Below are 25,811 nucleotides of genomic sequence, written 5' to 3'. Positions count from 1 at the left end.
ACAGGAACAATGTTTTCTAAACCCATGTTGATTGTGTGTCAGTAGACCGTTTTCTTTGAGGTAATTCATAATGTTCAAACACAATAAATGTTCTAAAATCCTGCTGCATATCGACGTTAACGATATGGGCCTGTAATTTAGTGGATCACTCTACTACCTTTCTTGAATATTGGTGTGACCTGTGCAACTTTCCAGTCTTTGGATACTGATCTTTCGTCGAGCGAATGGTTGTACATGATTGTTAAGTATGGAGTTAATGCATCAGCATACTCCGAAAGGAATCTAATTGGTATACAGTCTGGACCAGAAGACTTGCTTTTATTAAGTGATTTAAATTGCTTCACTATTCTTCCCAATCTTGGGCAGTGCAGTTATGGCTACCTTTTTGCCATAATATTTTACATTAGAAATTAGTTTGTCTTCTCTCACTGTCTGGTCAACAGACCCGTGTCTGTAATTTGCAAGAATCTTGGGTGCTGCCAGATGGACTGCTTTGGGTATTCTTGACCTCATTATTGTTCCTGAAAATGATCATATTGACATACTACCTACTTTGCTTACAAAAAATAATAATACTGCATCAGATAATGTCATTTGGCAATAATCACAACAGGGTGGCACTAAGTCCCAGGATTCTTTTCAGTGGACTTTACACTGTTGTAACAATAGGTAAAGAAACATGCAGTGCTACCAAAATTTATTACACAGCAAAGCCATGTAAACAACACTTTCGGATATTGTCTACCAGAGGTGCATATTTTCATGAAATAAGTTTTGAAAAATACACAATAACAAAAGAATACTCATGTGCAATAGTAGCATGTAGTCAACAAAGCTGCTACTTAGTGACAAGTGATTGTAGTGACCGTCTCTCCCACCAGAAGGCTGCACCACACTGTCCATTCAAAAATACTACAGGTATTATCATGGAAAATGCAGAATCTTTGATAGCAGGAATGCACATTAGAATGTACATCAGGTCACAGGATGGTAATACATACACGAGGCGTTGACATTCCATGTGAAATCTCCCTTCTCTTTTTAATTTTTGTCAAACATTTAAAGTTTCTGTTCGGCATAACATAAATTTCAGGCATGATATGCCAGCTGAATGTAACACTGTCATTTTCATAAATCATCACTTCACTAGATGTTAATACTAAGTGATCTGTACTAATGAAAATATTATACACATCGTGTAAATTGTCACCAAAAGTTGATAGACAACAAAAATCCATTCAGTCATTTTGAAATTGTTGACAAAAATCTATCAAATACATGTTCCACTAGTTTAAGTGCATTAATATCAAATAATCTGTACCAAACACTTGGATTACCTACAACATCTGACAAAAGAGGTGTTTCACTAGTTAACATCTTGTCATACCTTTACTTTGAAGAAATTGCTATTACACTCCTCTAGAGTTGACGAAGTGGCACAGGAAACTTGTACCTTACATAAACCTGAACTTTGTTTTATAATAGTCAGACCAACACTCATGCCTAAAGTTTGTTTTGGATTAATATTTAACTCAACAAGACCTGCAGTTAACAGATTTAGGACTAAGTCAGACCATGCAAATACACCAAAACTTAACTCCATTGTTTTTTTTACACTGGCAGACTGTTATTTAGATATTTCATTATTTATTTCTATGCCCTCTTTGCGGGAGTCAATTTATGTTCTAATTTGGGCATTAGCTACATTTAACTCTATATTTATTTCCAAAAATGCCTTCTAAAATCTAACACCTTGATCATCAGTATTTGAATGTGTTGGGTCTCCTTTTAATTCAGCCTTACCTGCATCTAATTTAGTAGCTAGCCTATTTAAATATTTGGCAAAGGTTTTGAATATATCTTTTAAACATGACTACATACTCGTGGTCAAACTGGCGTACAGCTAAATCAATATTTGGTTTGAAATTAATGTTCCTTTACTGGTGACTGTCACACAAGTAGGAGTAACTCCATTAGAAACAATCCTATAAACAAAAATACACTTTTAACTACCCACAACACACAACCACCACAAGCAAAAGAAATATAGCACACAACACGGCTCATGAAAGTTTGTTTTGTGTCACGGTCCGTAGCTGTGCTGACACAATGCCGGATCACTGTACTCTGTGAACTGGGTGGTTATTGGTTGACGAGCAGCAGGCATCACTACAGCCGGCTGCTGTGATGTAGCTTTAGACCTGATGAAACAGTCTGAGTCCTTTATAGTTTTGGCCATTGATTCTTCAAACTCGTGGAATTCAATTCTTCCTCAACATAATTTTTGTTGAGTGATTTAATTGTTATCTATTAACATATTAATTCTTTTAAAGTTCATCAGTCCCTCTAGGATTTAATTACTGAACCACTTCATCATAATGGTGTTGAACACATTGCTAAGGGCGACAGCAATGTTCGTCAAAAATTCTTCTCTTAAAAAATGTTACTTTCTTCTAAATTAATCTTTAATATAACAGTGGAACATCCGGGTTGGAATAATGACTATATTATGAAAAGGATAGTCACTATTCAGCATATAGCAGAGATGCTGACTCGCAGTTAGGCGCAACAAAAAGACTGTCAGCAAGTAAACTTTCAGCCAAGAAGACTATCACCGGAAACACACACACACACACACACACACACACACACACACACACACACACACACACGACCACAGTCTCTGTGATCATATGGTAAGTAGCAACTATCCTTTCAGAATATAGTCTTTAATATAATCTTCTTTTTCCATTTTCATTTATTCTCTAATGGTAACAGTCTGAAGAAGAAGATGGGCATCCCTGAGAAGCACTGAGTTGGTATTGTGGAAATCAATGCAAAACCAGTTTGTGGCACTACATGCAAATGATTGGTATTTCCACAGTTAGTTTGACGATGAACATTTATTGCTGCCTCATCGGAGAGACTTATAGTTCCAAGTAAGACAAAAAGAATTGTTCTTGATCAGAGATGAGTACAAATTCTTAAGACAAAAAGAATTGTTCTTGATCAGAGATGAGTACAAATTCTAAGTCCAAAGAAACATTGGCGATGATCACTGATGCACAATTACTCTGTAGCACTGGGTCCCGGGAGGGGTGCTGGTCACGGATGGAGAGCATTGTGGAGTGATGTGATGTGGTGCAGAGTTTGCTGAAGCTGCAACAGATAGGACACTGTTGGTGAGTGCCCCAGAATGGAGCTGCGACTCCAACTGCCTGCTGGAGGTTGTACCATGGCAAAAGTATACCACATCAGAGGAATACCCATGGGCTCTTGATGACCGCTTGAGCCACAGAGACAAGATACGATTGCAGCACTACGATTGTTGTTGTGTCCACTGTCTGTGAATGATGGTAATATTTCCTGGTGGTGCCTGCTAGCATTGAGCCTCAATCCAAATGTGCATGTACGGACGAGATGCATAAACTGTCTCTGAAGGAGGAATGCCTGCGGGCAACCTGCAGGGCACAGACATCGTGCCAGAAACAGGTCTGGCCGAGAATGTAGGGGCCCAGCACCGCTTGTACTACACAGCAGGTACTGCAACACATACTAAACAGCCATTATCGTCCCACTTTGAAGACCTGTGGTGTCCATTTATACCAGTCTGAATGTGCAAACAATAACAAAATCCTACAAACTGTTTGTGCAACTCCAATAACTAAAAAAATATGCTTCAGCTGTCGCAATCGTCATTTATTGACTATGTAGACATTGGGTATCATGTCGCTGTGAAATGTTGCATCACACTTGCTGCATTTATAACCTTTTACATTAGCTACCACATCAGCTCCCCAACCATCAGACTTTTCTTTTCTACAATTGCCACAAAGGATATATTCTTCCATAAAAGGAATACCAAAACAAGTTTGTCCCATGTTGCAAAGTTGCCTGATTCTTGTTTCAAGCTGTACTCCATACCAGCAGTGCAAACTTTTCACAAGCTCTTTAATACAGCTTAAATCTAGAAGAATAATACCTAATTATGAAAACAGCAATAAATTGTTATAACTGTGACCATCTGTTTCCCTTGTTTTAGAAACATATTATGTGCTAATAGAGTGCAGTTTAACAAGGAATATATTTTCATAGGCAATCATAGGCAGATATGTTGTGCCTGAGTTGACAGTTTCTTAAAGTGTTTGATGGGGAGGGCTAACAGATACTAGGCATGCCTCTACATAATTTTGACTCCAGAGTCAGAGTTTATGAACATCTTTGTTCATTGTTAAACAGGCACCTTAGAAATTTTGTTGGTGTTAGTGAAGCTGCCAGCTTGAGGCACACCCATGGCACTTGGCCCCTGGGGCGGCACTTGGCTGGAGGGTTCTCCACTGGTGGCTGCAGCAGCTGTGGACGAGGTAGTTCAGGGCCCCACTGAGGGTGCAGCTGGTTCTGATTGCAGAAGAGAGAAACTGTGCTGGCTACCACCCTTACCAGTGCCCAACCAGACTGTCGAACAAAGTGCGCACCCAGACATCATCACCCAGAACATAACTCAAAAGATGTAAACGCATCACATGGCAGAGTAGATGAAGCAGTGCCCAAGGCTGATTGCCGTGGAGGATATCTGCTGGCCTGCAGCCACTCATGGGATGATCGTGTAGGTGCTGAAAAGCAGAGGCAATGCTGAGTATGCTGACAAATCCATCAAGCACTTCTGTAACTGAGTCTTAAATGTGTGGACCATACACTCTGCCTCCCGATTCAACAGTGGGTAAAACGGAGTGGAGATAAGGTGGGTAATAGCAATGCTAGTGTTGAGAGTCTGAAACAATGCTGAAATTAATTGTAGGCCATTATCAGAGACGATCATCCAAGGGAAGTTCTTCGATTGTGGAATCCTGAGTGAGAGCCCACACAGTGATTTTTGTTGTGGCGCAGTGCACGCGCAAAATATATGGACTACACTGAAGTGCCAAAGAGAATAGTGTAGACATGCATATTCAAATACAGAGATATTTAAACAGGCAGAATGCAGCACTGCGGTTGGCAACGCCTGTATGAGATAACATGTGACTGGCACAGTTGTTAGATTGGTTACTGCTGCTGCAATGACAGGTTATCAATATTTTTGTGAGTTTGAACATGGTGTTATTCTCAGTGCACAGGCAATGGGGCACAGCATCTCCGAGGTAGTGATGAAGTGGATATTTTCCCATACAACCATTTCACGAGTGTATCATGAATATCAGGAATCTGGTAAAACATCAAATCTCTGACATTGCTGCGGCTAGAAAAAGACCCTGCAAGAACGGAACCAATGACAACTGAAGAGAACCGTTCAGTGTGAGAGAAGTGCAACCCTTCCGCGTATTGCTGCGGATTTCAATGCTGGGCCATCAACAAGTGTCAATGTGCGAACCCTTCAATGAAACATCATCAGTATGGGCTTTCTGAGCCAAAGGCCCACTCGTGTACCCTTGATGACTGCACGACACAAAGCTTTACACCTCCCCTGGGCCCGTCAGCACTGACATTGGACTGTTGATGACTGGAAACATGTTGCCTGCTTGGACGAGTCTCGTTTCAAATTGTACCGAGAGGATGGACATGTTCGGGTATGGAGACATCCTCATGAATCCATGGACCCTGCATGTCAGCAGTGGACTGTTCAAGCTGCTGGAGGCCTGTAATGGTGTGGGTTGTGTGCAGTTGGAGTGATATGGGATCCCTGATACGTCTAGAAAAGACTCCGACAGGTGACACGTTATGTAAGCATTCTGTCTGATCACCTGCACCCCATTGATGTCCATTGTTATGCAATTGGGCAATTTCAGCAGGACAGTGCAACACCCAACACGTCCAGAATTGCTACAGTGTGGCTCCAGGAACACTCTTCTGAGTTTAAACACTTCCGCTTCAGCATATCTAGGATGCCTTGCAACGTGCTGTTCAGAAGAAATTTCCACCCCCTCATAATCTTAAGGATTTATGGACAGCCCTGCAGGATTCAGTATCTGTTCCCGCCAGCACTACTTCATACATTAGTGGAATCCATGCCACATCATGTTGTGGTAATTCTGCGTGCTCGTGGGGGCCCTACATGATATTAGGCAAGTGTATGAGGTTCTTTGGCTCTTCAGTGTACCATCAACCACAGGGAATTACAGAAGAAGCTCGCAAAGTCGATTTGGACATGCTTCCATGGCTGGCTGGGCGTGGGCATGGAACTTAAGGTCATGGTGGTGCGGCCTGCAGCGAGGCGCACTGTTTGTACTCACGAACAACCATCTCAATTCCTTAATCAATGCCAGGCCAGTAGACAAATTGCCATGCAAGGACCTCCATGTCGGTCATCCGAGTGTCCATGGTGCAGGAGAGCAAGTATATGAGTTCACAGGACTGGAGCACAACAATGCTGGGGTCGTCAGAGTTGATGTCTAGGAGAAACATGCTGTTGATGGCTGTCAGCCAATGATGGAGGAAGAAATAGTTGCAGAATAGACAAGACAACTTGGTGGGCAAACACTAAGGCCAGCCATCACACACAAACTGAACCAAACAATGGAGCGCAGGATCCTGACAGGTGATCTGGGATAGGTGATGGGCCATTACTGGAAATTGATTAACCGCTTGCTGGAAATGGTCGTTGATCAGAAAACAGACATTTTCAACTTTGTCGAAGGACGAGTTCAGTCCTGTGGACAAGCACGACAGGGTGTCCGCATTTGCATGCTGTGCTGTTGATCTTTAGTGTATCTCATAGTGACATACACTCAAAAACAAAGCCTAACACCATAGTCTTGTGTGGTCTTATTGGGAAGGTGTGAACAAGGGACAAAAAGTGACACAAGCAGTTTATGATTGGTGATGAGATGGAATTCGTTGCCCTAAAGAACGACATGGAACATTTGAACTGTGTACACAGTGGCCAGAACCTCCTCCTCGATTTGAGAATAATTACATTGGTCTTGGAGGCATACACGATAGGCTGTTTCTAACTGTCACCATTTCTGTGAGTCAAGATGCTACCCTGTACAGGGTAGCATCTGTAGCAACGAAAAGCTATTTACCCAGCGTAAAAGAGCCACGACTAGGCAATAACTTGAGCAGTGACTTGCTGTGGTCAAATGCTCTGTTGCAGCCCGCCAAACAAACTGAAGGAACTCCTTTATTACACAAGTTGTTGAGTGGATGAATGATGTCTGCTGTGTTAGGGAGAAATTTGGAATAATAACTGACTTTATGCAGAAACGACTGAGGTCCTTTGGGTTCCATGATGGAGGTGAGGTAGGTTAGCAATTTCCACTGTGTGGCGTTCCATGTGTTCGACACACCCTTTGAAAGAATGTGATCCAGATATTCAGTTTCTGTCTGAAAAAACTTTGACTTTTGCAGCACTTAGCCCTGCTGCTTGCAGTTTTGTGAACAGGGTACAAAGCTTAGCGAGAATTCGTGCCTTGAGGGACTGATGACAATGATGTATCAAGATAGTTTGCACAGCACGGTACACTGCGTGTTAACTGTCACTCAAATCTCTGAAAAATGGCAGGGGTGCTTGGCATGCCGAAAGACAAGCGCATATATGGGTATTACTGGAAGGGAGTGTTAATGACTATAATTTGTTTAGAGGTGTAATCAAGATGAAGCTGCAGGTATAGTTCTGCCAAATCAATTTTCGAAAAACACTCACCACCCGCAAACTTCGCAGAATTTCGGCAGGGCGTGGTATTTGGTAGCAATTTACTATCAATTAGGCATTAATTGTGATGTAAAATCCCTGCGTAAATGAAGTGCCCCTGCAGGCATATGAATAACCACCAGAGGCATAGCCCACTGGCTAGAAGGAATTGGTTCAGTCATGCCCAGGACTTGCAGTCTGTATAATTTCTGCTTGACAGCCTGTCACTGAGCAAAAGGGGTATGCCAAGCACAGCAAAACTTGGTAATGGCCATAGGTTTAAGGGTGATGTGAGCCTCATAGTCCTTTGCGGCACCCAGTCCAGGTGGAAACGGAGACCTGAACTTGTGGCAGAGCTCATTCAGCACCTTGGCTGGAATGCAGTTGGGAACAAGCTGTGCAGAATCCTGAATGTGAAATATAAAAACTGTGAATGGTTCAAGACCAAATATGTTTTCTGATGTTGCACTATCAACTGCTATAAATGTGATAACCCTTGTGACATGCTGATAGACAACATTGATTGTGAACTGGCCTGGTACAAGAATAACTGCTCACCATAACCAACCAAATGATTATCTGTTTAGGAAATAGTGAGACGACCAAAGCGATTATGGGTTTCGAGGTACACTAGACACACAGTGGCCCTGTATCTACCTGGAAACAGAATGGTTGTAGGTGTGGTTGCAGCATAACAGATAGTGCTGGCTACTCTGAGCTCATGGCAGAGTACTGTGGACTTCCCTACAACTCCAACCAACGACGGAAGACTGGCTGTGCAGGCTGCTATAGAAACAGCTGCCAAGTGGCCTTCTTTATGATAAGCTTCACACCAAGCCTGCTGGTGCAGGCAGCAATTATGTGCTTGTGTATGGAAACATCAGGACCTGAGGGAAACCAGTGTCAGCAGGAGGCACTGTCTGACTGCGAACCCAGTGAGCATGATGAGGGTGCCTTTTCTGTGAAAACTCACGTACTGACGTGATGTCCGAGATGTCCTCAGAATGTTCCATTATAGCCTGAAACACCTCAAGCAATATCCAAATCCAGCAATGTACCTCCGTGTAAGGAGCAGAAAAGACAACAACGTCATGCACTGAAGAATCTCCATAGGAATGTTGACAATGTGCACAAAATTGCATTTATTACTTAAATCATGGGGTCAAACACTCACACCTGATAGGACTGGTCTGGTTTCTGTTGTCGCTGGTGAAACTGCATACAGGAAGCAGTGGTGTGGCTCTACTTAAGAAAGTAAGTACTGAGCAAGTCACATATTTTAGGAAATGACAGTGCTGCTGAGTCCATTAACAGAGCAAGTTTTCAAAGTAAATGAAATGTTTTGGGTTCAAGCCAAGACATCAAGTCTCGACATTAGCAGAGTGGGTCATCTACCTGAAAGGGTGCAATATGTTGCTGTAAACAGCACACGCATGAGTCCCAATCTTTCTTCGCTTCCTGGAATGGTGGAAAAGCTGAGGGAGCACAGGGGCGTGCAGAGGAAAGTTGTGAAGGTCGTGTGGAGTGTGGAAATTCCTAACCAACTTTCAAAGCAAATCTAAATGTTGCTGTTGTGACAACTGAACCAACACCGAATCCAGTGTACTTGTCGAAAAGGTGCACAGACAAGATAGCCTCATCATAAAAACCTGTACTATCTGCAGTTCTTCGTTAACAACAACATCAACACACAGTTATTTACAACTGCAGTGAGCAGAGCACCGAAATTACTCAAGCATGAGAAAACATTGACTGAAAAATACAAGTCCTGGTAGAGTCTGATCACTTGCTCTGTTGTCCTGTAGCGACATTTAGCTGTCTAAGTCTGCGAGTTGAACCTTCACGTAGCATTGCTGATGCACAAAAGGGTGAGGCACACTGGTGGCGTACCACAGAAAGACTTGTTCGTCAGTGGTGCTGCCAAGTGAAACAGACACCCTCATATTGCCTTCTCATGCAGTGCTGAATATGAACATTGTGATCATGGTGGCGACATATGATGGTGTGGTGCCATAGTTTTGTAGGCTGTAGCATTCACTTTTCATTTCAGTATGATTGTAGAATCTGCTGGGGACCATGATTTGAACTATACAGAGCAGTAAGAACCTGCACAATGCCTCAGAGATAGAAAAACTACATAGATTGTACTAATTACTTCCCACTTCTTTCGTAGTAGCAAAAAGTATACTCACTGAACTACATTACCTATTTCCACTTGTCCAGGTATTACGCCCTTTCGGTCCTGAAAATCATTTGTTACATTCACCAATTTTTTAAGAGGTCTGATAACGATTGCTCTAGTATGAATGCTTTGCTAAAGCGTTTCCTGTCACAATTTTTTCTGTACATGCTTGTTAATCTCAGCTGTCACTTCCACAGCAGTTGTCTTTTGTTAGCAGTTGCCTTTAATATCCTCATTTGGTGTATCTGGCTAAGTGCTTCATTGTTAATCATGTTGGCTGTGATGCTATATCAAACCCCAATTTTTCTACATTACCATACCACCAGTTTGTCAAAAGGCTTCTTGGGGAGTGCAGAGTTCAAGTAATACACCAGAATGAAACACAAACATGGCATTGATCTACACAAGTCGAATAGTTTCTAGATTACCAGTGGGAAAATGCTCCTGTCAGAGCACAAAAATGACAAATATGCTCATATTTCCAACACTTTGACCTCTTACAAATTAGTTGAATGCAATGAATGAGTTTCAGGGCCACAAGAGCACAATATCTGGACAAGTGGAAGTAGATAATGTAGTTCAGCGAGTCTGCTTTTTGCTACTACTAAAAATTGTTGCATGTGAACATATACACGCTCTTTTTAATGCGAATCTCACCTCTCATTCCCATAAGCTCCTCTAACTGTGGCTAACTCACACCCAGTAGTCCATTGCTGTAAGTTGCTCAAATCCATCCACTCCCATTTACCCGTTCTCAATTGCTGATTCAGCCCACTCATTAACTTTATCTCTTGGTATCTCTGTAATAGTCACTGTCCCCTGTCTCACTGCCACGGTCTCCTTCATTCTGTCATGCTACTGCTGTCCCCTCTCACTGTTGTTGTCTCCCTTTTGCTCTCTGTTACTGCTATTATCTCATTCATTCCTTCCCACTTCTGCTCTCTCTTCTAATTGTCACTGTCTCTCTCTTCCTCGTTGTGTTGTCATAGACTCTGTTTTCCATTAACAGTGGCTCTCACTCTCTTTATTCTTCTCTGACTGGCACTGTCTTCTTCACTCTTTTCCTAACACCATTCTGTAACTGTGAACTATTTTCCTTTGTCATTGTGGCCCTCTCTTTCTCACACACAGCCATTGTCTCTGTTGCTCTTTCTGTAACACAACCACTGTCTACTAACTTCTCTCAGCATAAAAAAGCACAACTATGTTTACATGCCAAATTTTTTGGGAAAATTTTTAAAGGCACTGAGGAAGGTAGAACGAGGCAACTAGTACCACCCACTTTCCAGTCAGAGTCTTTCAAACAGGAGCAGATTCACCTTTTGGTGTTCCGGAGCATTTTTCCACAGGTCCCCTTCTTTTCATTGTCACAGCAGGGCATGTCACTCATATTAAAAGACTTTATGGGTCAGTAATTTTGAAGTTTACTTATGTGAAATTTAAATAAGACAAAACTAATTTTATACCTCGTATTGGATTTTATGTGCACAAAAATTTTCCACGTGCTTCTGTTCTACAACATGAGATTCCCAGAACCCTTCTGATGATAATAGAAAAAACTTCAAGCATATTTCTCCATACTACCTCACTTGATAAACAATATTTTTCCATCATGCCCATTTTTATGTGGGCAATTGGGTAACTTGGAACCTTAAAAATTAAGGCAAAGGAATATATCATAAAAATTAAGGCAGTTTGCTATGCATAGCAGTCTTGGAATCAGCAGCTCAGTTTTAGTACCTAAAAATCAAGTTTTTGGGATGTTTCTCGATAATGTATAAAAATTTTTGAAAACAAGAATATAGCACTTTGAGGTAAATGTCTATAGACAATACACTGTTAAAGTTTGAGGAATTTGCTGCTGTTAGTTATTTAGATATCTACTGCTGACCATGAGAAAATGGTGAAAAACGTTTTTTTCAGGTTTTATCAGGAACTGCCAGTGAACTAATTGGTGCTTCCATAACCCCTTAAAACACGCCATAGACCGTATCTAATGCAGAAAGAACCATCTGATTTGCTCCATTTGCCTAAGCTGGAGGAAGTGGGTTGTATTCAAATTTGACACCCTGTACTGTAGCATAGTGACAGCAGGACCATCCTTCTGCAGGGTATATAAATGGTTCCTAGCTCAAGGGCTTCTCAAGACACTTAACCCTACCTGTCTGTCACCAGTAGAACATTAGTATGAGGTGCAGAAAAATTCTGTTTTAATGTGCGGTGTTTTGGAACGTATTGGTAGCACGTTGTTCCATTTGTATCAATAAGATATGTACTTATGCTTTATAAATGTAGCAAAGTACAGGGAAACACATTCATTTCCATCAATAAAATAGAAAGTAACTTTTGCTGCGCAGGAATATACATGTGGCAACCGATGCTCTGCACCAGCATCACTTCTGCTCAAGTACTTTTGTGTATACTTTCACAAACCATTATCATGCCTTCTCTTGAGCACGCACTCTATATTTCTATACAAGTTTTGCTCTTGAGGCCACCCAGTTAGCCATGCAGTCTAATGCACTGCTTTCTGGGCAGGAAGGTGTGCTGGTCCCAGCACAAATCCGCCCGGTGGGTTAGTGCCGAGGTCCAGTGTGCCGGCCAGCCTGTGGATGATTTTTAAGGCAGTTTTCCATCTGCTTTGGTGAATGCGGGCTAGTTTCCCTTACACTAACTTGGCAATTGCTGCGCAAACACTTTCTCCACGTATGCGTACACCATAATTATTCTACCACGCAAACATTGGGGTTACACTCGTCTGGTGTGAGACGTTCCCGGGGAGTCCACTGGGGGCAAAACCACACTATAGCCCTGGGTTTGGTGTGGGGTGACAGTGAGGTGAGTGGACTGCTGTAGCCTGTTGCAGGGTTGTGTACCACTGAGGCATGGACGAAGCCTCACCGTCGTTTCTAGGTCCCCAGTTCCATACAGTACAATACAATACAATATGTTGCTCTTAAACAGTTGTTTAAATGCTCATGATATGTCATTGTATGACAAAATTGTAGTAATAAAAAACAACTCCAGTTGTACAATAGTGCTTCTGTTAATAATTAACTGATGAGTTCTCAAAATTCAAGTGATTGATGTTACAAATAATTTAGCTGTGACATCTTAAGAATGTAGAATACATATTTGGGCAGATAAGGGGGTAATACAAGAGAAACTTTGCCAGGTTAGTCATCTAGACATCTGATTCACTGAAGCATAAAGTTATTATCTCATTATGTACAAATTTAATCATTTATTTAATGTACAGGAGATATTCCAGGAACAGTTGCATAGTGTGATAATTTACAATATTTCTTAAAGAAAATCATATAATTGAGACACATTTTGCATAATCTTAAGTACTTAAACTACTACTAATTTACAGAATCTACCCAAGTTTTTGTTATAATGTCAAGTTTAACACATATATTTCAGAATGACACAACACATGTAAGTCACAGAGTAAGTTGACAAGCAAGACATGTGTACACGTTAGCATTCGAATGAGCACTGAGTCCCAGTCTAGCGGCCGCTGCTCGGCTGGCCCCTTAGGTGGCGCAGCTGCTGCATGGCTGGCAGACAGCGCCGCACGTAGAGGACACGCGTAATTGCGCGGCGGCGCTTTGAATAATCGGCGAGACACAACACTTTTCCCCCCTTTGAAATTGTTGCACTGGTCTTGATGGAGGTGTCCTGGAGGTGGCTAACGTCCATAGGCGTTGTTTGACTCGCCGTAAAGTCTCGAGGAGGAGGCTTCCCGTGTGGATGGAAGTGTCCCCTATGATAACGGGTCGAGATGACACGAGACGTAGGGGTCGAATCTGCTGGGGCCCCATGCACCAATCCGCCCGTTGCGGCAAGTCCAGTTGATATGACAGGAGACATGGGCGATGTGTCAGCGTCCGTGGGAGGAGGGGGCGAGTGGATTTGCTCTGACAGAGGATGGTCATCCGGTTCGTGCATGGGCACGTCTCCTGGTGGCGTCCGTTCTTGTACTGGCATCGCGATGACGGTGAGAGGGCTGTGTTGTGAGTATTGAGAGACGCCAAGATCCCGAGCGTCAGGTAGAGCCGAAGGTGGTGTAGCGGCATTCGGAACAGGCGTTGCTGGCACACGAGGCCGAAGCTGGTCCGAATGACGCACTGCAACACCCGTGTCTGTCTGGATTTCATACAGGCGTCTGCCACGGTGTCTTAAGATGCGGCCCGGGCTCCATTTTGGCTGCCTGCCATATCCCCGTACCCAGACGAGGTCGTCGGCGGTGAACCGGCCAAGTGAAGGCACCCGTGGCCATAAGGTGTAAGGCCGCAGAAGATGAAGTAGCGTGCGGGGCTGTCGGCCATGTAAGAGCTCAGCCGGGCTGTGGTCGCCCATGGGGGTGAAACGGTGAGACGCCAGAAACTGGAGAAGCGCATCATCAGCAGCAGAAGAAGTCAGAAGTTTCCACATCTGAGCCTTAAATGTGCGGACCAGTCGTTCAGCCTCACCGTTGGATTGTGGATGGAACGGCGGAGCTGTGACATGCATAACACTGTGATGAGCACAAAAATCCGCAAATTCGGAAGAGGAAAATTGCAAACCATTATCAGTAACAAGAGTAGGGGGGAGGCCTTCCAAAGAAAAAATGTGGGCGAGAGCACTGGTGGTTGCGCGGTGGTAGGTGACGTGCAACGGACAATGAAAGGAAAGTTAGAGTAGGCGTCAATTACGAGGAGCCAGTAAGTACCTAAAAAGGGTCCCGCAAAGTCAGCATGAATGCGCTCCTAGGGCTTCTCAGGCGAAGGCCACGGTGACAAAGATGACTTCGGGGCTGCGGCCTGTGACGCACAAGGGCCGCAGGCAGCAACCATGTGTGTTATTTCAGAGTCGACGCCAGGCCAGTACACATGACGGCGCGCCAGAGATTTTGTGCGAGACACACCCCAGTGCTCTTGGTGAAGGAGGCGCAAGACCAAAGCACGCAAAGACGCAGGTACCACAACACGCGGCGAAGCATTGTCAGTGGAAAGGAGGATAATACCATCCCTAGCCGTGAGGCAGTAGCGCAAAGCGTAGTAGTTCCACAACGGATCAGAAGTCTTAGCGGATGGGCAATCTGGCCAACCCTTCTGAATACAGCGTAAAACCTGGGAGAGGGTAGGGTCAGAACCCATAGCAGCCGCCAGCCTGTCCCCAGTGATGGGGAACCTGTCCACAACCCGCTGCTCGGCAACATCCAGGTGGAAACACAAAAGTTCCTCCCTATCAAATGCCATATCAGGACCCATGGGAAGGCGAGACAGAGCGTCAGCATTTGCATGTTGAGCCGTTGGCCGGAAATGAATCTCATAATTGAAACGAGACAGGTAAAGAGCCCAACGCTGGAGGCGGTGTGCAGCCTTGTCGGGAAGTGACGTTGATGGATGAAATAAGGAAACAAGTGGTTTGTGATCCGTAACAAGATGAAATTTTGAGCCATAGAGAAAAACACCAAACTTATGAAGAGCATAAATAATGGCCAAAACTTCTTCCTCAATTTGTGAATACTTTTGTTGGGCATCCGTGAGCGTTTTGGAGGCATAAGCAATGGGTTGTTCCGAACCATCAGAAAAACGGTGCGCAAGGACTGCACCGACCCCGTATTGGGAGGCGTCTGTGGCAAGAACAAGATGTTGGCCAGGTCGATAAGTAGCCAGGCACGGGGCCTGTTTCAGCATAGTCTTCAATTTCTGGAAAGCTGCATCGCATGACGCGGACCAGTGAAAAGGCACGTTTTTATGCAACAGGCGATGCAACGGCTGAGCCACCGAAGCCGCAGACAGTAAAAACTTGTGATAGTATGCTATTTTCCCCAAGAAGGCCTGCAGTTCCTTAACAGATGTAGGGCGAGGAAGGGCATCGATCGCAGCGACAGTTTGCTGAAGCGGATGAATACCATCCCGAGAGAGTTGAAACCCCAAGTACGTGATAGATGCCTGAAAAAATTGTGATTTCTGAAGTTTACACTTAAGACCGGCAGTCTGTAAGACATGAAAAAGTGTGTGGAGATTTTGAAGATGTTCTTCAGTGGTGGAGCCAGTGACAACAATGTCGTCCATGTAATTGATACACCCAGGGACAGGGAGCAATAATTGTTCCAAGAATTTCTGAAAGAGAGCAGGGGCACTAGCAACCCGGAATGGCAAGCGTTGGTATTGATAGAGGCCGAAAGGCGTGTTAAGGACCAGAAACTGCCGGGAAGCAGCGTTGAGAGGAAGTTGATGATAAGCTTCTGACAGGTCAATTTTAGAAAAATACTGGCCTCCAGCAAGTTTAGTGAACAGTTCTTCAGGACGGGGCATAGGGTAAGTGTTGATGAGGCATTGAGCATTTACAGTGGCTTTGAAATCGGCACAGAGACGAATATCACCATTGGGCTTAGCAACGACAACAACAGGAGAGGACCACACACTGGAAGTGACAGGAAGCAAGACCCCTGAAGTAGTGAGACGATCCAACTCCCGTTTATTCCGATCACGAAGGGCCACAGGAATGGGCCGAGTCCGAAAAAACTTAGGCCGAGCAGTGGGTTTGAGCGTGATATGAGCTTCAAAGTCGTTTGCACGGCCTAACCCAGGAGAAAAAAGGGACGAAAATGTCGTCGACAAGGAATCCAGTTGAGCATAAGGAATAGCATCAGAGACAATATTGACAGAGTCATCTATGGAGAACCCAAAAACGCGAAAGGCATCGAAACCAAAAAGATTTTCTGCATTGCTCTGGTCGACCACAAATATGGGAACTGTGCAAACGACGGATTTGTAAGATACCTCAGCATTAAAATGTTCCAATAGAGAGATCTTCTGTTTATTGTACGTCCGTAATTGCCGAGTGACAGGTGACAGGAGTGGAGAACCCAACTGAAGATATGTTTGAGAATTAATTATAGTGGCAGCAGAACCGGTATCCACTTGCATGCGAACATCTCGACCAAGGATTTGGACAGTGAGGAATAACTTCCCTGAAAGGGAAGAAGTGCAATTGAGAGACAACACAGAATCAGAATCAGCGTCATGTTCATGAACATCATGTATGCGGTCGGATTTGCAAACGGAAGACACATGACCTTTCTTTTTGCAATTGTGACACACAACCCAACGTTGGGGACAATCCTCGCGTGCATGTTTCGTAAAACACCGCGGACATGAAGGAAGTTGCCGGGGGGGTTTGCTGCAGTTTCTTAGCGGGTTGTTTACGGTTAGGCCGAGGCTGCGCCTCTATTTGTGCCCCAGCGGCGTGAGAAATTTCAAAAGACTGTGCAATGGAGAGAACTTCATCTAGAGTCGGATTTGCCAACTGAAGGACCCGTTGCCGAACTTCTTTGTCGGGCGCCGACCGGATAATAGCATCCCGTACCATGGAATCGGCATAGGATTCTTTGTGAACGTCAGTAACAAATTGACACTTTCGACTGAGGCCGTGAAGTTCAGCAGCCTAAGCGCAATAGGATTGATGTGGCTGTTTTTGACAACGATAAAAGGCAACACGAGAGGCTACCACATGCGTTTGCTTTTGAAAATAGACAGACAGAAGTGAGCACATTTCAGCAAAGGACAAAGAGAGCAGGATCCTTCAAAGGAGCCAATTCCGACAACAACCCATACATTTGAGGTGAAATCCAGGAAAGGAACAGAGACTTACATGGTTGTTCGTCCGTGACATGAAATGCCAAGAAGTGCTGTCGAAGACGTTTTTCATAATCAGACCAGTCTTCCGCCGTCTCGTCGTAAGGAGGAAAAGGAGGTACAGCCAACGACGAGAAACGCCCCGCATTTGACGCCGCAACGAAATCGCGAATCGCTGCTGTTAGAAGCATTTGCTGTTCAAGGAGGTTTTGCAATAGTTGCTTGACAGTAGCCATGGAACCCTGTGGGTCAACAGTGAAAAGGAAAAATCCACTACCTCGTCGCCAATTGTTATAACGTCAAGTTTAACAAATATTTCAGAACGACACAACACATGTAAGTCACAGAGTTAGTTGACAAGCAAGACATGTGTACACGTTAACATTTGAATGAGCACTGAGTCCCAGTCTAGCGGCCGCTGCTCGGCTGGCCGCTTAGGTGGCGCAGATACTGCGTGGCTGGCAGACAGCACCACACATAGAGGACGCGCGTAATTGCGCGGCAGCGCTTTGAATGATTGGGGAGTCACAACAGTTTTTATTATTATTCTCTAAAGATAGTGACATCATTGTAGCAGGAGAACACACACACAGAAATGTTTAACTTTTACAAGCTGTCAGAGCCAGTGGCTTCTTCTTCTGGCAAAAGAGTTGAAGGAGAAGGAAGAAGGGTGAAGGAGGACTGTAGAGGTTTAGGGAAAGGGGTACAGTTCAGAAGAGTTGACGGGAAAGGAAGAAGGGTGAAGGAAAAGGACTGAATAGGTTAAGGGAAAGGGGGCACAGTTCAGAGAAGTCACCCAGAACCCCGGTCAGGAGAGACTTACCGGACGGGATGATAATGAAAGACTGATTGTTGGGAATTGCACTGGATGAGATTCGAAAACCTGAGAGGTTAAAGGTGGAAGACAGGGTAATACTGAAGACAGAGATTACTACTAAATCATCATGCGCGAGTGAATAAGAGGGAAAAGCTAACTGCGTTGTATGTAACAGAGGTGGGAGGGGGAACAGGGAAAAATAGACAGGTTAGAAAATGAAAGTAGTAGAAAACTGAAATGGAATGAAGGAAGGAGTATTTATTGTGAAGAAATTTTGAGACAGAAGGAATTAACATAAATTAAGGCCAAGTGGGTGGCGAGAACCAAGGACATGATGTAGCATTGTTTCCTACCTACAGATTTCTGAGAAATTGGTGTCTGGGGGAAGAATCCAGATGACGTGAATGGTGAAACTGGCACTAAGGTCATGACTGTCATATTGTAGAGCATGCTCTGAAACAGGTTATTGTGTGTTGTTGGTATACACCCTCTGCCTATGCCCATTCATTCTGACTGATAACTGGTTTGTAGTCATGCTGATGTAAAAGGCCGAACAGTGTTTCATAACGGCAGTTCTGACCATGATCCCAACTTGACCCACCACCACTACTTCAAAATCAATCCTTAAAAATCTTCCAAGAAATCCTCACATCCAGCATTGCTGCACAAACCTTTCTCAGGTCCGTACAACATGACCCTAACCTGTCCTCTGCAGAACTCCAGGCGCTATGTTCTCAGCAGACAAAGGATCTACCACTGAGGTACTTGACCAACAGTAGTATGTTAGTGAAGGTCTATGCCAGCTGTCTGACACCTCTACATACAGCATTTGCCATCAAGATCCCAATCCTGTGATTCAAACTAAACTGCAGTCCCTCATAAGAACCTCTACCCCTCACAAGGACTTACACCTCAGTTCATAGAACTTCTCACCCCACCCAAACCCCCCCCCCCCCCCCCAACCATTTATCTTCAACCTAAAATCCACAAACCTATTCATCCTGGGCATTATATAGTTGCTGGCTTCAACTCACCCGCCGAACGTATACCTGCCTTAGTTGATCAACACCTGCCACTTATAGTACAAAGACTTTCCTTCTATATCAAAGATACCAACCATTTCCTACATCGTCTGAAATTTTGCCTGCCCCACTCCTACCACACACCTTGCTTGTCACCACTGATGCCATCTCCCTCTGTGCCAACGGTACCCATGTACATGGTCTGTCTGTTGCCGAACATTTTCTCAGTCATTGTACACCTGATTCCAAACCTATGAATCGTTCTTGCTCACCTTTAGCAACTTTATTCTTTCCATCAATTACTTCACATTTGAGGGTTGGACATACAAACAGATTCAGTTGTACAGCCATGGGAACACCCCCCTTCCCCATCTTTCCTCACATGATTTTCTGTGAACAATGGATGAAAGCCAACAGGCGGATTCTGTGCACATTTCCGGAAAGCACTCTGTTGACTGACTGTTGACAAAGGTCTAGGCATATAGGGTGGTCTCTCAAAATGTGGCTTGCTTGATGATATTTTGGTTAATAGGACTGATTACATTGTCCTAAGCATTGAGTGTTATCAGAGACAAAGCTAATGTTAAGAGTGCCCCTGGAAATGAAGATGGACTACTACTATTACGCATGTAAATTTAATCTGTCACATAGAATGTGCAGCAAAGGTAGCTTGCACTAAACACAAGTTAGTTAATACTGGTGGACAAGAGACTATCATGTAATGTTCAGAAACATTAGGATTGGTGATATGCTGCTTCACTCAGTCACGTTGTCAGTTGTAGAGAAAGGTGAAGGGCCAGTTACAGTTTATTGAAAGAGGTTTTTGTAAAATACAGTGTTTTTACACAGAGACTGCCTACACAGCGCTTATGCAACCAATTTCTGAACACTACTGTTTGGGATCCCAAATGGATTTGATTTAAGAAAGACATTAAAGCAATTTTGAGGTGTGTTTCTAGATTTGTTACCACCCAGTTCTGTCGGTTCAAGAGGCTACCAAAATGTTCCTTTGTGGGTGGAGATGAGAAACTTAGGATAGGAGGTGATGGTGATTTTGTGGAAGAGGAAGTTTAGCAAACTAGTATTTTCAACAGACTGCAGAACAGTTCTAATGCCTCCAGTGTTCATTTCACTTCAGAACACAATAAGGAGATTAAAGTTCATATAAAGGCACGAAGGAGTCTTTTTCCGCCTTGCTACATTTATGAGTGGAATGTAAAATAGAATTGCAATTGTGACTTGAAGTCACGCATGATGTATGTGGCCATTATGAGTAACCCAATAAACATGTATAATGCTGATTGGTCACTAATAACAGATCTTGGGGGAAGGGGGGGGGGGGGGGGGGGGGGCTGTCCACAGAAATGTTGGATTGAATCCAAAGTCTCTATTATGTGTTTTGAGCATGGCCCATTATCAGACAATCTGTTACAAAATGCAAACATCATGAACATAAAAAAATACTTTATGACCAACACAGTAAGTCAAACCAAGTGACAGACAAATTTGCAGAATACACACCAGTGTACATAATAAGAAAGTTGCATAAGCACTAACATATAGTGTACAAGATTTCACAGAGAAACAGTCAAGTGTAATGGTTGAATATGAAAACAAAAATTAACAAATCATGTTGACCAGAGTGAAGCAAACTAAAAGCCTACCAGACGGCAGACCGAACTTAGCATTCCAAACAATGTCAACTACAAAAGAAATTACAGAATGTAACAAAAAGGCTACAGTTAGCCATGTGTAACAACAAATATCATAAAAAATCACAGTATTAATGGGAACAACCCATATTGTACAGTAAAGTACCTTAAAACACATATTTATTAAATGGCAATAACAAATCATTTCATTGGTTTATACAGACTACGTGATTCAACCTTGATTGAAGGATACAAGGTATGGAGGGAAGAGGATGTTCTACAAAAAATTTTATTTTTCTGCAAGTACAGGAATTCGAAATTAAAGTCATATAATAAAACCATAGGAATAAATCATAAAACCATTCATAAAAAAGCTGCTACACAACAGCATGCTGCACCCAGGACAGCGTAGAAGCAGTCTTCTCACTCCTTTTTAAGAATGGAAAACAAAAATATGTTTCACTCAATAATTGAAACTGATGAAAGTTTATAGTATGTGTAAAAATATAAATTTTGTCTAGGTATCGCCACTTTGAGCGCAGCACGCTCCTCCTGTGACAGTTTTTTGGTGTTCTCTTAGTAAAGATTTGATAGTTTGCTTGTAATTTTTAATTGGTGTCCTCATAATTTGTGTTCACGCTGATTTAATAAGCAAGGATGTCCCACTGAGTTTCAGTTATTGTGTGGATGTATTTTGTTTTTTCAGTCTTAAAAATGAGTGCGAGATGCTGTTGTGTAGCAGCTTTTGTATGAATGGTTTTATGATTTGTTCCTGTGGTTTTTTATGTGACTTTAGTTTTGAATTCCTGTACTTGCAGGATAATAAAATTTTTTGTAGAATATCCTCTTCCCTCCATACCTTGTATCCTTCAATCAAGGTTAAATCATGTAGTTTGTACAAACTACTGAAATGATTTATTACTGTCATTTAATAAATATGTATTTTAAAGTATTTTACTGTACAATATGGGCTGTTCCCAAAAATACTGTGATTTTTGATGATATTTGTTGTTACACACGGCTAACTGTAGATTTTTTGTTACATTCTGTAATTTCTTTTGTAGTTGACACTGTTTGGAATGCTAAGTTTGGCCTGCCGTCTGGTGGGCTTTTAGTTTACTTCACTCTGGTCAGCATGATTTGTTCACTTTAGTTTTCATATTCAACCATAGCACTTGACTGTTTCTCTGTGAAATCTTGTGCACTATATGTCAGTACTTATGCAATCTTCTTATTAAGTACACTGGTGTGAATTCTGTAAATTTGTCTATCACTTGTTTTGCTTTACTGTTTTGGTCATGAAGTATTTTTGTGCTCACGATGCTTATATTTTTAACAGATTGTCTGACAATGGACCATGCTCAAAACACATAATAGAGAGTTTGGATTCAATACAACATATCTATGTAAGACCCAAGATCTGTTGTTGGTGACCTGTCAGCATTGTATATGTTTACAGGACAAAAGAGAATTTCTAGCAATGGTCCAAAGAGCGCCTTGCCATGAGCTGTAAAGTGGCTTGCAGACTATGTATGTAGATGTAGATAATCTGATCTAAGTGGAAGATTCAAAAGTTTTCCTTTTTGCCTCACCTTTAGCTCGTTGCATAGATAATGTGTTTCTATATGGTTTTCCATTATTTTAATCATCTTAGCTTGTAATAAGTTAGAAAAGATATTATATTCGACATTAATCAGTATTTCAATTTTCTTTTGATAACAGTATAGCGGGTCTTACTGCCAAAGTGTTATATTAGTCTGCTCTCATCTCTTTTTCTTAGTTTGAGAATATACATTCGATAAAAGAGTGTAATGATATAAAATTGTTTCTTCATTGCAATGGAAAGTCCAGAAATGAATAACAACAATATTATGTAAACGATAGATTGGTGCTCAGAGTATAGAGATGTTGAGTCACAGACCAGCACAATGAAAAGACTGCTATACATTTTAGCTTTTGGGCCAAAAGGCCTCCTTCTGAAGTGGAAAACACAAACAAATTCACACAAACACACAGTCCTGTGTTTGTGAGTTGTGTTCATCTGAAAATGTGTGTGTTTTCTACTTCCATAATATTTTCCTTAGTGTCGAGGAAGACAGTGGAAAAAAAAATCCAAAAATTAACTATGAACTTTCAGACTTAATACGCATTTACTCACGTAATTCATTTTTAACTGCTCTTGGTACTGCTTACATTGGAAAAAAAAAACTATTATTAATGTAAATTGTTTATTTTATTAACACTATCTTGATCACATTTATCTTTAGTTTGTGGAAGTACAGTTATCTTGTTACATTCTCAAAAGTTCATAAAATATTGCAGTAATTTTCTTTCCTGCATTGACGGAAATATAAACAAATTTACTGGATTTGCATGGGGGTTCGCATGGGCAGTTACATGCCAGTTTGCACTCAGTGTGAGTTTACTATACATACTTTTGTGTATGCTGTAACATAGATTTGCTTTGATTATTCTTCCCTAGGGGCTAATAACACAGTGAGTAAACACCCGAAATAACTTTTTGCATTTGTTATACTCAGTGTGAATGTTTAATTCCATCTCACTGCAGAATTCCACACACAAACTGGCAAATTATTAAGCACAGGATGTAGGTTTTGTGTGTCTTAGTACTTAATTCTTCTTTTATACCACTGCTGAGATTTCTTTATTCCTTGTATCACATGAACATTTTATGATCCAGGCATTATCACATATTTAAAAAAGAACAAACACATTTACGTTTTTTGAACATACTTTTTTGTTTTGCAGGCGAAATACAAAGACCCACAGACAAAGTTGCTGTATGCCAATGCAGAAGAGTTTTCAACTATACGCAGTTTACCAATGGACATAACAGCAGGATACCTTTCATTACGCAGAGCAAATAATCCAATGGGATAGGAACATTGGACTCAAGCATCAAAATATAAGCTCTAGTTTAATCAAGTTTTCTTTTAAAAATGTATTATTTTTATATTAAAATCTGAAAAACTGGTTAGCGTTTCTTTCTCTGTTTCCCTTTCTAATGTCAGAATATACCACTTAATATCAATACGCTTATTGTTAGTGAAAACTGGGATGCATACTAGTAATATTTGTGCTCAAGAGGAACCTTAACTTATACTGAACACTAACAACTGGAGCAGACAATTTTCTTCAGACTGTGGAATTCTGGAGATAGTGTGGACATTCATTGGAGAAAATAGCCTTTGTTGGGGAAAAATTGGAGAATCAATTTTAAACATCAAACACAGGCAACCTATATTGCAGAGATTACATAACATATCATTAACAAGTCATAGATATATTGCAATGCTGAAGCGTTTCAGAAATTCTTCACATTCCTCCCCACACTTCTCTACCTTCACAGCTATGACCAGCTGGACACGTCTATTGAGTGGCTTTCGTCTGTGGTTACATCTGGGATTCCATCTCTGCCTTCTTTCAGCTCCTGTACTCTTTTGCCCTCTTCCGCAGTTGCTGTGGAAGAACTTGTTCTCCTTAGGATACGATATCGTTGACTTGGAGTCTCACTGTTCCTCCATTTTAGTGTTTAACTTGGTGGAAGCTACACTAGAGCATACATTCTCCCATTTGATTTGATTTTGACAGGGAAGCTAAAACAGCTTAGGTCTAACCTGCCACCGCCCGCACCGAAACTAGATTAGGTATGCAGTTTCTTCACCCTCATCACAGATCCTACATTTAGGGTCTTCTTCCATTATACCCATTGTGTGTAGGTGTTTTTTGAATTTCCTATAGCTGGTCATCAGTCTAGTCATGAGTCTGATCTCTTTCCTGTTCAATTCCAGGGTTAGAGATCTTTTACAACATGGTTTGGGCATCATTACCTTACCATGTTTTTTTTTTTTTATGGACGTCTGTCCAATATTCTACGTGCAGTTTCCTGAGCCAGTTCCGTAGTTCTAGTTTGATCATAGCTAACCCTGAATAACCTGCATAGAACTCTTACGAGATTCTCTCCTGTCTGTTGCAGTAGAGCTGGAAAAATTCCATCTGGCAAGGTGACTTGAACAGTTGGAATGTTTCCACCGCCCATTGGATTTTATTAAAGTCCACACACTCCTTGACCGATTCCCAGTCCTCTCTTCGAGTGTCCGAGAACCATTGTCTCTCTGGGATCACATTCCGGTCTGTGTTTTCTGGCAGAGCATATTGAGGAAAGTGAGTTTTGAAGAACAGTTCCAGTGTCTCATGTGCTGTCTTTGTATATCCCCCATCCTCCTTCCTCAACATACCTCATAGGTTGACTGGTACTCTAGTGAGGAATCTGTGAAGTCTGGCTTGAGCTGCCGTGCTCTCCACTTTCTCACAGAATGCCTTCCAGGATGTCTTCTTTTCTTGTCTGATTATAGTTGACAAGGGCCTCACAATATTTTGCACATTGTCCCGTACATCTCGCAATGTTAAACAGTCTTCGTACCTGTTTTCTTTGAATTTCCAAGTTGTTATTCTACCAAGGCACACTCCTATTTGTGCACTTCTTGGTGATTGTGCAGTTGTCCTGATATGAGGTCACTATGGCAGAGATAACAGCCTCTGCTACTTCCTCAAACTCTACTGGATTCCTTATCAAAGTTTTAATTTCTGATAGCCTAAGTCAAGATCCCTCCTACATGTCTCCCAGTCTGTTTTCCTGGGATTCCTGTAGGTCATGGTTTGTCTGATTCCCATTTCTACCTTGAATGTAATGTACATGTGGTCTGATGAGGATGGCACGAACAACATATGCCATTGTTTGGCATAGCTGCCCACCATCATGGAACCAAAAGTTATGTCAATTACTTCTTCCCTTCTGTTATTCCTGAATGTAGGTTCATTGCCCCTATTCAGGAGCTCCCAAGTTGTTAGCTAAA

General features: G+C 42.3%; 1 protein-coding gene across 1 annotated transcript in view; it reads left to right on the top strand.

The window, feature by feature from the left end:
- LOC124799291 (INO80 complex subunit C) overlaps window positions 1–23,928 on the top strand; it is a 69,655-nt gene extending 45,727 nt beyond the window's left edge. Inside the window, exon 5 of the mRNA XM_047262875.1 lies at window positions 23,704–23,928. Coding sequence (XP_047118831.1) covers window positions 23,704–23,835 — 132 coding nt within the window. The 3' untranslated portion in view covers window positions 23,836–23,928. The remainder of the gene's footprint in view (window positions 1–23,703) is intronic.
- Window positions 23,929–25,811: the final 1,883 nt, after the last annotated feature.

This window comes from Schistocerca piceifrons, chromosome 5, assembly GCF_021461385.2.
Source record: "Schistocerca piceifrons isolate TAMUIC-IGC-003096 chromosome 5, iqSchPice1.1, whole genome shotgun sequence".
In the NCBI taxonomy this organism is placed as follows: domain Eukaryota; kingdom Metazoa; phylum Arthropoda; class Insecta; order Orthoptera; family Acrididae; genus Schistocerca; species Schistocerca piceifrons.
The sequence above is the reverse complement of the archived record's forward strand: the minus strand, read 5'-3'. Positions and strand labels throughout refer to the sequence as shown.